Here is a 16,073-nt window from a genome sequence, read left to right as displayed (position 1 = left end):
CCGGACCGAGACCAGCTAGAGGAGGTGGTCTCGGTCCAGTACCAAACGAACTATGGAGCGGTTCGCTTGTGGTGAGAACGTGATCCGGTCTCGATCGGATCCAGCTATTAAATATAAGCCATTTATTTGAGCTAAACTGCTAAAAAAGCAAGCATAGTTTAAACTAATATATTAGCTAGATAACGCTAATTACCACAGCTGTGAACAAACACTGTGTCCATGCACGCGCTGCATTCACTGCTCTGTTTATTATGTATAAATCTGCGCTGCATTCACTGCTCACAGCCGCGTGACTCTGTTTATTATGTATAAATCTGCGCTGCGCGCAGAAAGTGCAGTGTGTGCAGTGTGTTTGAAAGTGCAGTGTTTCAGCGTTCAGTGTTAAAGCACAGATATTTGCGCTGGAACACAAAATCTTCTCGCTGTATTTACTTTTTTCGTATATTTATATTTAATGTACTCCCGTGTCAGACAGCTCTGACCAATCAGAGGACACAGGCTGCTCGCGTGGTTTATTGATGCGCATTTTGGTGCGTTTACATTTATGCCTGTGGGAAACCAGACCGAACAGAGCGAGAAAACGCTCCAAGTAAACAAACTCATTAGAAACAAACTACAGGTGTGAACACGCCCTTGTTGCACAATGGCTTCAGGCTCGAAGGAACACATCAGTTGTGTAGAATTACTTTGGCTTTAAAAAAGAAGATGCTGCTCAACGTCAGGTACTGCGCTAAACGTGCCTTGCTACTGTTGCTACGACGCGAGGTAACACTACAAACCTTTTTCAGCATTTAAAAAAACACCACAAAGCCTCGTGTGGTATTTGCAAGGCTAAAATGCCAACGACCAGTGCTGCATCTTCAAATACAGAAAATAACGAGTTGGTTAAAGCAGATTCTCTTTATGTTTTTTGCACTTTAATTTTTCATGATGTTACTAGCTGGAGAGCAGTAAGTTAAATTTTGTATATCTATTGTTTTTCCTAATAAAAAAAAAAGTGGTGAAAAGGAAAAGCTATTTATCTATTTATTTTTCTATAAAAAAACAAATGATGAAAAGGAAAAGCATAGATTTTTTTGCTTTATTGTTATCTGTGCTTTAAATAAATCTGACATTGTTTATTATTAAACAGATTGTCAGGGCCAGACAGGAATGAGACTGGTGCAGATACAATAAAATAACTTTTATTAAAGTTATAGAGCAGACAGGGGTAGTCAACGGAAACAGGGTCAGTACCAAAAATACACAGTGTAGAGAAACCATACCATAACCGGAGGACAGTCCAGAGTTCATACACGGGTAGGCAGTATAACAGGGTAGGCAAAAATCCAAAGTACAATAAACAGTCCAGGTCATACACGGGTATCCAACACAAGGGAGCAGGCAAAAATCAAAGTCGGTAGAAAACAAAAACAAGATCATACACGGAAAATAGCAAGGGCAAGAGAAACGCTTTGTATTGTAGGATTTACCAAACAGATACTCGGCGAGGTGTGAGCGTGAGCATGGTCCTTAAATACTGTGAGTAATCAGTACTCGGGGCTTCCTGGTGGCGTCATGTGACGTGTCATGTGATCGGGAGTGTGTGTTGTGTCATGGAGTGGTGCGTTCTGGGTTTTGTAGTTGTTACTGTGAGAATCGCAGATAGAGCTGGATGTGGGAGACACAGACGTGCTTTCAGCACCAGACATGACAGTACCCTCCCCCTGAGGGCCCGGAGTGGAGGCAGAACGGGGCCGACCCCGGCGACGACCACCCGGCGGACAGGGAGTACCGGCGGGAGGTGCAGGTGTCGGAGCGGAGGTGCCAGACAGACGGGGCTCTCCAGAGCGAGAAACCCGACGAGTTGGAGCAGAGGAGGTCGGAGGACGCTTGGGACGTCCACGGGGCCTAGGAGCAGGCTTACCAGGAAAACGAGCATGAAACTCCACGAGCAAGGCAGGGTCCAGCACGTCTTTGGCAGCCACCCAACAACGCTCCTCCGGACCATACCCCTCCCAATCGATAAGGTATTGGAGTACACCCCCACGTCTGCGTGAATCCAGCACCTCCCGGACAGCATACGTGGACGACCCCTCCCCCTCCACAGCTGCGGGTGGAACATCAGCCGGTGCAGCGTCAGCGAGCGGACCCGGGACCATAGGCTTGAGGAGAGATACATGAAAAGAATTATTAATACGATACTGAGGGGGTAACTCCACCTTGTAAGTAACTTCATTAATTCGTGACAAAATCTTAAGAGGACCAATAAACTTAGGCAGGAGTTTTCTACAGCTACCCTCAAACCTAAAGTCCCGGGTAGAAAGCCACACCCGATCTCCTGGTTGGTAGTCTGGGCTGTCACCACTGTGCCTGTCAGCACGCTCCTTGTACACACGCAGTAACTCAGAGACTTTACGATGCGTGTCCTCCCACACCTGCTCACTGCGCTTCATCCATTCATCCACAGCCGGCACATCAGTGGACACCGCTGTCCAAGGAGCTAGAGGAGGCTGAAAACCCAGAACACACTGAAAGGGGGTGAGGCCAGAGGTAGTGTTGACTAGGGAGTTTTGTGCTATTTCAGCCCAGATGAGGTATTGTGACCAATCAGTGGGATGTTTGAAGCAGTATGTGCGGAGGAATTTCCCGAGTTCCTGATTAACCCTCTCACACTGACCATTACATGTAGGGTGGAACCCAGAAGTGAGACTGACATGTACACCTAGGTGTTCAAAAAATGCCTTCCACACACAAGAGGTAAATTGAGGACCACGGTCAGACAGAATATCTTCGGGGATACCAAAGTGTCTAAATACATGCATATAAATAGCCTGAGCAGTTTGGAAGGCAGTAGGCAGAGCTGGGAATGGAATAAATTTAACCCCTCTAGAGAAACGATCAACAACAGTGAGAATTGTAGTATAACCCTCAGATACAGGCAGATCAGTAACAAAATCAACAGCAATATGCGACCAAGGTCTCTCAGGTACAGGGAGAGGTAGTAGCTTACCGGCTGGAAGGGTTTTAGGAGTTTTACATTGCGCACAGACAGAGCAGGAGGTAACGAACGAGTGAACATCAGCACGCATAGAAGCCCACCAGTAACGGGCAGAGAGTAACTGTAACGTGCGTGTGACACCAGGATGACCGGAGGTTAAAGCGGAATGAGCCCAGGTGATAAGCCTGTCTTGAAACTGGATGGGTACGAACGTTTTACCCTGAGGACAATCCTCAGAATTGGGTTGATTAGCTTTACTTTGGCGAATCTGATCATCTAACTCCCATTGGATGACTGCTATCTGTACAGAGGGAGGAAGAATGCGTTCAGCCTCCTGGGGCTGGGATGTGCTGTCCACAGTGCTGTAAACCCTGGACAGCGCATCAGCTTTAGTATTACGGTTTCCCGGACGGAACGAGATCGAGAAGTTAAATCGAGAGAAAAAAAGAGACCAACGTGCTTGTCTCGGATTAAGTCGTTTAGCCGTGCGGAGGTATTCCAAATTCTTGTGATCAGTATACACAGTAAACGGATGAACGGACCCCTCCAGCCAGTGACGCCATTCTTCTAGAGCTAATTTCACAGCAAGAAGTTCCCTATCCCCTATCCCATAGTTACGCTCCGCAGGGGAAAGCTTGCGTGAGAAGAAGGCTACAGGAAACAATTTGGGTGGTGACCCACTACGCTGAGAGAGAACCGCGCCAACACCCGATTTGGAAGCGTCCACTTCCACTACGAAGGGAAACTCGGGATTAGGGTGCCTAAGTACAGGGGCTGAAGTGAACGCAGCTTTCAGCTCACAGAAAGCGCGATCCGCTTCGGTTGACCACTTCAGGATTTTAGCAGCCCCCTTAGTGAGGGCAGTAAGGGGCTCAGCAATGGAGCTAAAGTTACGGATGAACCGCCTATAAAAATTAGGGAAGCCAAGGAATCGCTGGAGTTCTTTAATGGTCTGGGGCACAGGCCAATTAGTAACGGCAGTTACTTTCTCATCGTCCATAAGGACACCGGAGGAACTGATAACGTAGCCGAGAAATGTGACCCTTTGAGTGTGGAACTCACATTTCTCGGCTTTGGCAAACAGGCTATGTTCTCTCAGGCGTTGGAGAACTTGGCGGACATGCTGTATGTGTGTGGGGAGATCTGGTGAATAGATAAGGATGTCGTCTATAAAAAGAACAACAGAGTGATTAAGGAGATCGCGAAATATGTCATTCATAAACGACTGGAATATAGCTGGGGCGTTAGCGAGACCGTAGCTCATGACCAGGTATTCATAGTGGCCGTTGGTGGTGGAAAACGCTGTTTTCCATTCGTCACCTTCCCTGATGCGAATGAGGTTATAAGCACTACGGAGATCGAGTTTGGTGAAGTACACGGCATTACGTAACTGTTCAAGAGCTGCTGGGATTAACGGGAGCGGGTAAGCGAACTTTTTGGTAATGTCGTTTAAGCCTCTGTAATCTATGCAGGGTCTCAAACCCCCATCCTTCTTCTTCACGAAGAAGAAACCGGAACCAACAGGGGATTTGGATGGGCGAATAAAACCCTGCACAAGAGCTTCACTAACATACTCCTCCATAGCCTTCTCCTCATCACGAGAGAGTGGGTACACACGAGCTTTGGGCAGAACAGAACCTCCTAGTAAATCAATAGAGCAATCATAGGGGCGATGCGGAGGTAACTGAATAGCTTTAGATTTACTAAAAACATCAGAAAAATCATAGTACTCGGAGGGAATAGCAGGGGAATCTACAGCATTAGGGCTTTCAACAGAGGTAGATTGCACAGAGAGCGAATTTAAAGATAAACAGTTCTCACGACAGAAAGGAGACCAGGCAGTGATGTCTCCCAGGCTCCATGAAATGACGGGGTCGTGTGTCTTTAGCCACGGTGCTCCCAAAACCAGTGGATGTTCCGTGCGTGGGAGCACATAGAGAGAGAGCTGTTCCACATGTAGAGCGCTGGCTTGAAGGGTGAGAGGAAGAGTCTGTGGGTCACAGGTTTGGAGCGTACAGCCTTTCCATCGATGGCATGGATGGAGATAGACTTAGGGAGGTCCTTCGCGGGTACAGCGTACTCCTTCACCAGGTCCAGGCTGATAAAGTTCCCCTCCGACCCAGAATCTACAAGCGCTGAGACACAAAACACATCCATTGGAGTGGTAATAATAACAGGCAACACAAAACATTTTTCTTTAAGTTCAGAAACTGGGGTACATACCACGTTAGAGAGCACTCCACGCGCTGTCCCAGAGCAGACGCTTGAGCAGAATTGGGCCGGAGTTCACAGTTAGCCCTCAGATGACCTGGACCACCACAATAGAGGCACAGGTGAAGGCGAATGCGACGCTGCCTCTCAGTGACGGATAGTCTGGATCGTGTGATGTCCATGGGCTCAGGGATGGGTGCAGGCACAGATTCCGGAACTGGATTCCCGGACTGGAGTAGTGCAGGGCGAACCACAGGAGTGTGGCTAACAGCTTTGGGCTTACGGGAAAGGAGCTGATCCAGATGGATAGACAGAGCGATCAGCTGATCCAGAGTGAGTGAGTCGTCTTTGCATGCAAGTTCTCTTTGAATCTCGGGGTTAAGTCCGTGTCGAAACATGGAGATGAGAGCAGGGTCGTTCCAACCGCTGCTAGCAGCTAACGTACGGAACTCCAGAGCAAAGGCTGCTACAGATAGTTTACCTTGCTTCAAGGTAATCAGAAGCTCTCCACTAGATTGCCCATAGCGTGTATGATCAAAAACGCTGCGAAAAATAGACAAAAAAGTGTCGTAGCTGGATTCAGAAATGTTCTCCCAAATAGCTGTAGCCCAGTCCAAAGCCTTGCCAGACAGTCGAGAAACTATAAACCCGATTTTAGCTTTATCAGAAGCAGGAGGTGAGTTGCTAAAAAACACGGAGCACTGGAGCAGAAATCCATTACATTTTTCAGTGTTACCGTCATAGACTTCGGGTTTACACACAGCGAAAAAGGGAGTAGTGGTTTTGTTAGGGCTGGCTACAGGACTAACCACTGGGCTAGGGTTCTGGGTGGACAAACCCCGGAGATGACTCATAATCTCGGCTAGCTGCTGCTGTTGGTTAACCTGGTGGCGTGCTAGCTCGTCAACAGCTTGAGTCACACCAGCGAGCGTTTGCTGGTGCTGACCTAAAAGCCGACCCTGGTTAGCCAAACCAGACTTAATCGACTCTGTATCCGCAGTCTCTGTCATTACGGCCGAGTATCTTGTCAGGGCCAGACAGGAATGAGACTGGTGCAGATACAATAAAATAACTTTTATTAAAGTTATAGAGCAGACAGGGGTAGTCAACGGAAACAGGGTCAGTACCAAAAATACACAGTGTAGAGAAACCATACCATAACCGGACGACAGTCCAGAGTTCATACACGGGTAGGCAGTATAACAGGGTAGGCAAAAATCCAAAGTACAATAAACAGTCCAGGTCATACACGGGTATCCAACACAAGGGAGCAGGCAAAAATCAAAGTCGGTAGAAAACAAAAACAAGATCATACACGGAAAATAGCAAGGGCAAGAGAAACGCTTTGTATTGTAGGATTTACCAAACAGATACTCGGCGAGGTGTGAGCGTGAGCATGGTCCTTAAATACTGTGAGTAATCAGTACTCGGGGCTTCCTGATGGCGTCATGTGACATGTCATGTGATCGGGAGTGTGTGTTGTGTCATGGAGTGGTGCGTTCTGGGTATTGTAGTTGTTACTGTGAGAATCGCAGATAGAGCTGGATGTGGGAGACACAGACGTGCTTTCAGCACCAGACATGACACAGATTGATTTATTGCTTCTGTTGTTGAAAAATACTTGAGAAGACAAAAAAAATCGCATTTTAAATCGCAATCGCAATTTATAGATAAAAAATTGCAATTACATTATTTTCCAAAATCGTTCAGCCCTAGTCACAGGAGCGATGAGGAGGCAACTTAGTAGCGTTATCTTTACTAAACACTTCTAGAAAATCTGAATACTCAGTGGGAATAACAGGGGAATCAGAAACTTCAGGTCTCTCCACAGAAGTGGACTGAATGATAAGGCTGTCTAAAGCTAAACAGTTCTTATGACAATGAGAAGACCAAACCGTGATATCCCCATCGCGCCAGGAGACAGTGGGATCGTGGGTCTTGAGCCATGGCATGCCCAGGATAACAGGATGCTCGGTGCTGGGAAGCACGAAAAGTGGCAGTTCCTCAAAATGAAGAGCGCTGGCTTGTAGGGTAATGGGTAGCGTCTGCAGAGCATGAATGGATAACGGACGCAGAAGTTCTCGGGTGGGTACGCCATGCTCTTTAACCAGGTCCAGACTGATGAAGTTCCCTTCCGACCCGGAATCTATAAGCGCTGGGACAGAGAGCATACCATCAGGCAACATAATATTCACAGGTAACAAGAAACATTTGGAACGAAAAATTGTGTTTTGCTTACGTACCACGTTAGTGCGTGGAGAGCACTCCACGCGCTGTCCCAGGGCTGGAGCTTTCACAGGTCGGGTCAGGAGACCACACTCAGCCTTGAAATGACCGGCCTCCCCACAATAAAGGCACAAACGAAGCTGGATCCGATGTGGGGGTGCGGGGTAGAGTCACAGGAGTGTGTAGAGTGCGAGAGCTGGTCTTGGGGCGGCGCGAGAGAAGTTGATCCAAACGGATCGACAGTGAGATGAGCTGATCCAAAGTTAGAGAATCATCTCTGCAGGCTAACTCCCTCTGTATGTCAGGGTTGAGTCCGCATCTGAATACGTTAATCAAAGCTGCGTTATTACAACCACTACCAGCTGCAAGAGTGCGGAACTCCAAAGCTTAGGAAGCCACCAGCTTCTGACCTTGCTTGAGAGCCAGCAAAAGTTCTCCATTAGACTGTCCATAACGAGAATGATCAAAAACCGAGCGAAAAATAGTCAAAAAATCAGTGTAACTAGCCCCTGAAACTTCCTCCCAAATAGCTGTTGCCCACTCAAGTGCCTTACCAGAAAGCCGGGAGATAATAAAACCGATCTTAGCATTATCGGTTGTGGGCGGTGAATTACTAAAAAACACGGAGCATTGCAAAAGAAAAACTCTGCATTTTTCCGGATCCCCATTAAAAATCTCTGGTTTAGAGACAGAAAAACCAGGCACAGATGAAATAGCGTTGGGCAAACGGGGGGCAGCTAACGGGCTAGGGCTAGGCTCAGTTAAGCCTCTGAGGTGAGCTAGCAGCTCCGAAAGCTGTTGATGCTGTGTAGTTTATTGGCTGGCTAGCTCAGAAACTGCTTGGGTCACACCAGCGAGCGTTTGCTGGTGCTGACCGAGTAGCCTCCCCTGGTTGGCTAAACCAGATCTAATAGCCTCAGTATCTGCTATCTGATCTTGTACGGCCGCGTATTCTGTCATGGTAAGCACAGAATTGCAGACACGTGCAGATACTGATAAAACAATACGTTTATTATAAAAATAAACAGATGTAAGACGTGATGGGTACAGAAAATGGGTAAGCACCAGAAACCAGAGCAATGTAGACAAAACCATACCATAAACGAGAGACAGTCCAGAGTTCATACACGAGAGATCCAATGTCAGAGGTAATCCAAGAGGCAGTAGTGAAAACACAGTCCAGGTAATACACAAGCAATCCAATATCAGAGGCAAAGGCAATGATCGGCGTTGAGAAAACAAAAGCAAGGTCATACACAAGATAAACTGAGACAAGAGATAAAGTAACGCTTTGTAAAGAGGAGAACCTACAATACGCGGCGTGGGTGTTTGTGTGGAGTGCTCTTATATAGTGCCAGTAATCAGTATTCGGGACTTCCTGGAGGAAGCAGGTGATGTGTCACGTGATCAGGTGAGTGCGTGATGTCAGCGGGTGGTGCATTCTGGGTAATGTAGTTGTTGACCTGAGAACCTCCATTAGAGCTGGGTGTGGAAGGGACAGAGGAGCTAATGTGCACCAGCACCAGACGTGACACCCAATCTCTCTTTAATTTTAGATGTTCTGTGTTTGACAGATGTGTTTCTTGTAATAATGCAAAAGATACATTTTCTTTCTTTAAAAATGTCAGTATCTTTTTCCTTTTAACCACATTTCCTATGCCCTTAACATTCCATAATACAATGTTAAGTGATCTCATTGCACATTAGTATTAGTTGTGAATAATAGCAGAATTTGGCAACCTGGTGTTTTGTTAAGTGTAACTTAATATAAGTAACAAGAATTCCTGAATAAGAACACTGTAACTGAGAGATAACAACTACAACAAACGTAAAACGTTGAACGCCCCCCCTCCCCGACCCCATCCCCAAACGATGGGGCACAAAAATACCACGCCGGTCACTATGACTGCCCCAACACAGCCGAGCAGAAACACCGGCTGCACACATCTTCGATAACACTGAGTATAGCCACGCGTGATTACCGCTCAATAATATTGCAGCACTGAAGCTTGACCAAACGGAAAGGAGAAAAAAGAAAAAAGGGGGGACAGTTAATGTTCATGGGCTTAAAGTACTGACATAATAAAGTCAGTTTCTGCAGATCCTCCCCTAATTACTAAACATCATAACTTTGTAGCATTTTAACGTTACATAGGAACCTGCAATTAGTCAGCAAACCTAAACAGTCATACCTTCTATAGCAATCGCCATAGGTGGGTCCATCTAAAGCTTAGAGTAGGAGTATTGTAGAACGGTACAGTTTAGTGCCCAATTGTGTCCAAGAAGGCTGATGCTTTTTCTGGGTCATCGAAAAGGTGTATTTTTCCTTCGTGTAGACATCTAAGCCTTGCTGGGTACGCGAATCCACGAAACTTGTTCTGCTGGGCAAAAGCTTTTCTTACCACCTCAAACTGCCGTCGTTTCCGAATAATCTCATCTGAAACGTCTTCGTAGAACCGCAAACAAGAGCCGTTGTACTGAATGTCCCGTTTCTTCCTTGCTGCTCCCAGAATCATCTCCCTGTCGGTATAGCGTAGAAATCTCACGAGAATGCTTCTGGGTGGACTGTTTTCTGCGGTTTGGGATCCCCTTGGTTGGGCGAAGGCTCTGTGGGCTCTTTCGATTTCTAACAGCCCTTTGTTTGTCAGCAAGTCCAGCCAAGTAGGTAGCATGTCCTGCAAAAACTTCACTAACGGGACACTGCCTTCTGCCCGTTCCATTAAACCGACAATTCTCACGTTCTTACGTCGGCCGCGGTTTTCTAGGTCGTCCGCCTTAGCCCGCAGCTGGTCCGCCGTCCTCTGCAAAGCAGCTACCTGTGCCTCCAGCGAGTTAATAGTGTCCTCGTTGGTAGAAATACGCTGCTCAGCTTCATCCAGACGACCCTCTGTACCTGAAACTCTTCCAGACAGACTTAAAAGGTGAAGCCTCTAGGTTAGAGATAGATCCAGCTATCCCGTCGAGTCGAGTTTCAATTCCGTCTAAACGGGAGCCGATTGATTTGATCTCCAGCAGTATATTCGCCATATTGGACTGTATGGTGGCTTCTTCCTCAGGTTCGCTAGGCGGTTGGTTGGATTTCTTCTTTTCCTTCGATTTTTGGGAGCGGGCAGTGCCAAAAACAGGAAATTCTTTGTTGCTCTGGGTTCCCGACATATTTCCCTAGCTCAAGGACGCAATTAAAATGAAAAATGAAGGATAAAAAATAAACTGTTAAACTGTATTTATAACAGAACTGAGCCTGCATAGTGTGGTATTACCATGAAAAAGAACATAAAATAAATTATTGAGTAAACCTGAACGCACTCAAAAGATAAACATTTTCGAATTTGTTTTTTGTACGTGATTTGTACAGCCCCCAGTTGCGACAGTATGTCAATGGCTTGGAAATAATTGGAAATAATTATAATTGTTACAAAACTCAAAACATGTAAAAAGAAACAAAAAAAAGCACTTAAGGTGACAGATTAAATTTACCCATACACTCACACTAACCTGGGCCACTCCTATAACTGCAGTTTTACTGTGGAGGTTAAGTGAATAACACTAATAACACTTTTAACACTAACACTAATAACACTAACACTTTTTTTTCAGGATCTTGAAGATTTTTTTAAGTCATTTAAATTAGACATTAGACATTTTAATTTTCTTGTTGTACATATGAAAATGTGCATGTGTATTTAATTAAATTATTTCTAAATAAAACTTGGGAATAAACATGAAAAATACAAACACAATTAACTATTTATAATAAAAAAAAGTATTCAAAGCCTGCACATACTGTATAGCAGAACACTATCTTTTTAATGTTAGTTGTTCACCATTTTAAACACTATAAACTCAATACTGAACAGGAATTTAGTATGTCATGCACCTTTGACGAAAATAGTGCATGTCTTTCACAGCCTCGAAAGTGTTCATGAATTAATCCTGCTCGTCTGCTGGCAGCCAACTTACACACTAAAGCATACCAGTCAAGTCTCTCGTTTTGGGTGGGAAACTACAGTATTTTACTCCTCTTTCCAGCATCCTCCCATATTAGTATTTTCCTGTATAATATTAAAATTTAAAAAACTTTATTATTAAGGATACAGGCCACTGACCATTGTGTGTCTCTTAACCAACCGTTGTGCCGATTCAAGGAGAAAGTCCCGCCTTTCAGGAGTAAAAGCCAATCAGGTTGCTGGTTTTGCGGAGCGCAGAGGAGGGTCAGTGCGGGAAAGAATTAAGAGGGCTGAAATTAACTGACTGAACAAGACTGAACTGATCAAAAGAAAGAAGTATTAATTAAAGATTATTAATTGTGTAGGCCACTTAGGACTAATATTTACTTATGGAATATATCTGGTCCATGTCCTGTTGGGAAAACCGCACTACCCACTGCGCCGTCTCCAGTGCGTTCCCCTGGATTCTTTTGATGGAAGCCCGAAGTAGAGATAAGTCATAGAGAGACAGGATACTTGATCTTCAGCAAACTAACAATTCATTAAAACAGAGCTCTGGGAACGACTTCCACTCACAAGGAGTTCAAGAGAAGAAGTTCCAAGATTATTTCACAGACATGAGCATTTATAGACAAACTCCACCTCAAGCTCACGGAGGAAGGCACCTTGGTCAGTTCCCCAAAAACTGGTTCTGGCTGGTCTTGATCAGAAGTTTGTCTGTCAAAATCTTTCTTACGCATACAGTAGGACTCAATCCTCTTTGCCTCCCAACGGTTTTGGGGCCTACAAGCTAACGGCCAGATTTTGCAAGTAACTGATTGTTAAGACGAGAAGTATTATAGAGAACTGTCTCAGCTGCCTTCCTCCGCTCTGCCAGTAACATGTCATCAACTTTCCTTTGGCTGGCCTCAAGCTTTATGTCACACCCTGTTGCCTACCACAGTATCACACTCTTATAGTAATGCAGTTGTTTATATTTCATTAGGTTGATTAGTATTAATTCTAGTAAAGTTCTTGATTATACAAACATTTTAAAGCATATTTCTTACAGTCCTTTTTGTAAAAGCTCATGATACTATTTTTAGGTCATTTTGCAGAATTTGTGCACCCTTTGTTCAATTTTAAATCCATTAAATGAAAAATATATATATCATATAAAAGTGCATTCCTGCCAAAAAAAAGAAAAGATTTAATGTAAATATCTAGAAAATTGTTTTCATTTAGGCTGTATTATAAGAATTACATATGTAGGAATGTCCACAACATTTCAGTGTCAGCAAAGGTAGACCTATCAGATTTTAAACACCTAATTGTAGTTTGTAAGTGGTTCACAGGTGGTTATTTTGCATGTCTTGTTAACCTGTCCTAAAATGTAAGGGATACTGAACCTCAGTTGGGCTAGTGGGATGGCTCGAAGCGGGCAGAGGAAAATTTCCCTAATTTTTAAGTCCAAAACTTGACAAATATGCACTAAAGCGTCAAAGTTTTTGAGTGCACAAATGCACAGGCATGGGGAGGTGTGTTCAATGAGCCTTGTGCAGGCAGTCTCCCGGTCTCACGCTGGATCAGTGTTGCCAACTTTATTTAGCGACTTTTCAGACCCTCTAGCGACTTTTTTTGTAAAAAAGCGACTAGCGACAAATCTAGCGAGTTTTTGTGGTGTTACTGGAGACTTTTGGCGACTCTGAGATAAACACGAGCTCTTCAGTTACTGTCCTCCGCGCTGCAGCGGGCGCTGCCGTGAGCCCCGCCCCACACCACTCACAGTGCAGTCTGACAGTCAGAGCACACACACACCGCTCCACCAACACACTGTAAATGAATCGCGCGTGCCCACAGCCACTGCTGACTGACCCCGCTCTGTATTTACAGAGCATAACTATTAATGTGTCTTCAGTGTGACACGAACAGAAATCCCTTAATTTAACTCACACAGTCTCAGTCATTCACTCACTTCATTCACCACATAGCCAAAGCTAAATATCTATTGAACCATTGAACATTGAAAATGTCTATGATAGGTTTAAATATAAAGAAAACTTAAAAAAATAAAAAAAAATAATAAAAAATAAAACAAACAAACTAAAAAAAAAAAAAAAAAACGTAGAATAACAGTTCCGGCTGCTCTTATAATAACATTTAAGAACATGGCAAAAAACTAATTTATGTAATTCACGTAAAAATTTATTGTAAAAAAAAAAAGTGACGTTCTATTTAAAAAGCAACAGAAGTTGTTCATTTGTAACATTTCTAACATATTTATGGTGTTTTTTACACACTTTTTTCTCTCCCACAACCTTAATCTTTTACAGCTTCAAAAACATGTATTATGCAAATTATGTGATGACGTCATTTAGCGACTTCTAGTGACTTTTAGGACAGCCAATAGCTACTTTCCTTACTGTGGAGTTGGCAACACTGCGCTGGATCCTCCTCAGTAAGTGAGGAGACGCTATGAAGCTGCGCAGCTGCACAGAGCCTCCTAAATCACCTCAGCTAACGTAGCAAACCGAGATTAATTTCAGTCTTTATTATTAAAATGTGTGGTAAATGTTATGTTAAAACTTGGTAAAATACAATTTAAGTGGCTGTGAAAGTTTTTCCCACCCCATGCAGCGTTCCCCACCTGCCATTTTCAGGTCACGGTGGTGGAAGGTCAACTTTGTTAATTAAAAAAAAAAATGTTTTAAAACGTTCTAAAACACTCAAGAAGTGTAAATTATACAAAGTAACGTTACTGCTCTAAATGTTTGTGTTTGTGAGCCTCTTTGTGCTTTTCCCTTGCTCCTGTGGCTGCTGTTGTTTGCTACAGCTACAGCTAGATAGCGTTAGCACTGTTAGCTCTGAAGCGTTAGCACTGTTAGCTTTGACATTTCACAGAATTTCCCAGTGTAAAAAATATGCAGAATTATATGTGTTGCTTTATTAACAAATGTATAATGTTCACTAGACATATTTAAAAGTACAGCTTACCTGGAAAACAGCAGCTCCCTCTTTAGGCTTTTTCCTTTCTGTGTTTTCTTCTCTTTTCCCCCTCAGTTTGTCCTTCCAGCTAAGTTGGTGCCTAAAATGGAGCTGTTAAAATATCCATATGACATGACCGGAACGACTTGATCAATGTATTTGTTTGTAACTAGAAATAATTACTCAATTGAAAATAATTACTCATCAGAGAACTAAATAATTAATATTTTTAACAATATAAATTTCCCACACCAACAAAAACGAAAGCTTTGTTTTTTTTGCTCCATATTTTTAGGCGAAGGGACCCGATTACTGTGTGACTTGGCTGCTGAATAAGTCATTGCAGTGACTGCAAATGAAAGGGTTCATATGAAGTAAAATCAGAGTTTATAAATGTCTGATCATATGTCCTTAACACAGAACTAAATCAAATTTTTCAGTATCGAAGACAATGTTATAAACTCCAGTTAAAAATCTCTACCTTTTAAACTTAGTGCTCAGCCTATATCTTCAGCGTAAGATTACTAACCAATCAGCTCACAGTAGCAGCGTTGTAGCATCTTAATTGTGTAAAACTTGTTTACTGTAGAAAATTGGAAATATACATACGTTTTCTTTGCTTTTTAGTAAAATACATTATTGTACTTTCTAAAACTAAAGGAATACTCATAACAAGAAAGTTATTAATATTTCTTTATTTAGGTTTTTAGCTTTTATCTCCCTTCATCCCCCATTCATACAGGACTTAATCATGGGCTCTCTTTAGTGATCAACAGTGAAATGGGGCTAAGGCAGAGCAAAGATGTGCATTTTCATACAATGGAACACTGTGATACCCCTGTGACCCTAGATATGATATTTTTAGTTATATCACCCAGCTTCCGTCCTCATAACTGTAGGCAGAGACGTTATTATTTGGTAGTGTAAAAAGACCTAGCCTGCACTAGAAGTAGAAAGAAAGGAGTAACTAAGCTGCTTGGTACTAAATTCATTATTATCTTCTACAGTGATGTGATTCAGAGTCTGACAGATGGAGATTCTACAAATTGTCCACCAATTGGTAAGTCTACACATGAATTTTTACATATGGGCCTGCTGTGATCACAAAGTGGATACTCAAATGAATTACTCAAAGTCTCCTATATTTTTGCCTCAAACCCACTTTTGTGGTGGTTCATAAGGCAAAATAGTCATAATTTATTTATGCATTATAAAATAAAATGTTTTCACCTCAAGTTCTGAATGTATGTTTATAAAATGCATTAATTGCAGGGACGTTCAGAAATGCATCTGAACCGACTATCAGACCCTCACTACAGCTCCCATAGTTCACCTGCACCCACTATCAGACCCTCACTACAACTCCCATTGTTCACCTGCACCCACTATCAGACCCTCACTACAACTCCCATTGTTCACCTGCACCCACAATCATCCCTCACTACAGCTCCCATTATTCACCTGCATCCACTATCAGACCCTCACCACAACTCCCAGAATTCACCTGCACCCACTATCAGACCCTCACTACAACTCCCATAGTTCACCTACACCCACTATCAGACCTTAATACAACTCCCATTGTTCACCTGCACCCACTATCAGTCCTCACTACAACTCCCATAATTCACCTGCAGCCACTATCAGCCCTCACTACAGCTCCCATTATTCACCTGCACCCACTATCAGACCCTCACCACAACTCCCAGAATTCACCTGCACCCACTATCAGACCCTCACTACAA

General features: G+C 43.7%; 1 protein-coding gene across 2 annotated transcripts in view; it reads left to right on the top strand.

Annotated features, from left to right (window-relative positions):
* Positions 1-16,073, top strand: part of sema4e (semaphorin 4e) — a 124,351-nt gene that overhangs the window by 101,850 nt on the left and 6,428 nt on the right. For both annotated transcript variants that reach the window (XM_022663652.2, XM_022663653.2), the window contains one exon: positions 15,336-15,388. In XM_022663652.2, coding sequence (XP_022519373.2) covers positions 15,336-15,388 — 53 coding nt within the window. The remainder of the gene's footprint in view (positions 1-15,335; positions 15,389-16,073) is intronic.

Source organism: Astyanax mexicanus, chromosome 4, assembly GCF_023375975.1.
Source record: "Astyanax mexicanus isolate ESR-SI-001 chromosome 4, AstMex3_surface, whole genome shotgun sequence".
NCBI lineage: Eukaryota > Metazoa > Chordata > Actinopteri > Characiformes > Acestrorhamphidae > Astyanax > Astyanax mexicanus.
Note: the sequence above shows the minus strand (reverse complement) of the source record. Positions and strands in the feature narration are given on the sequence as shown.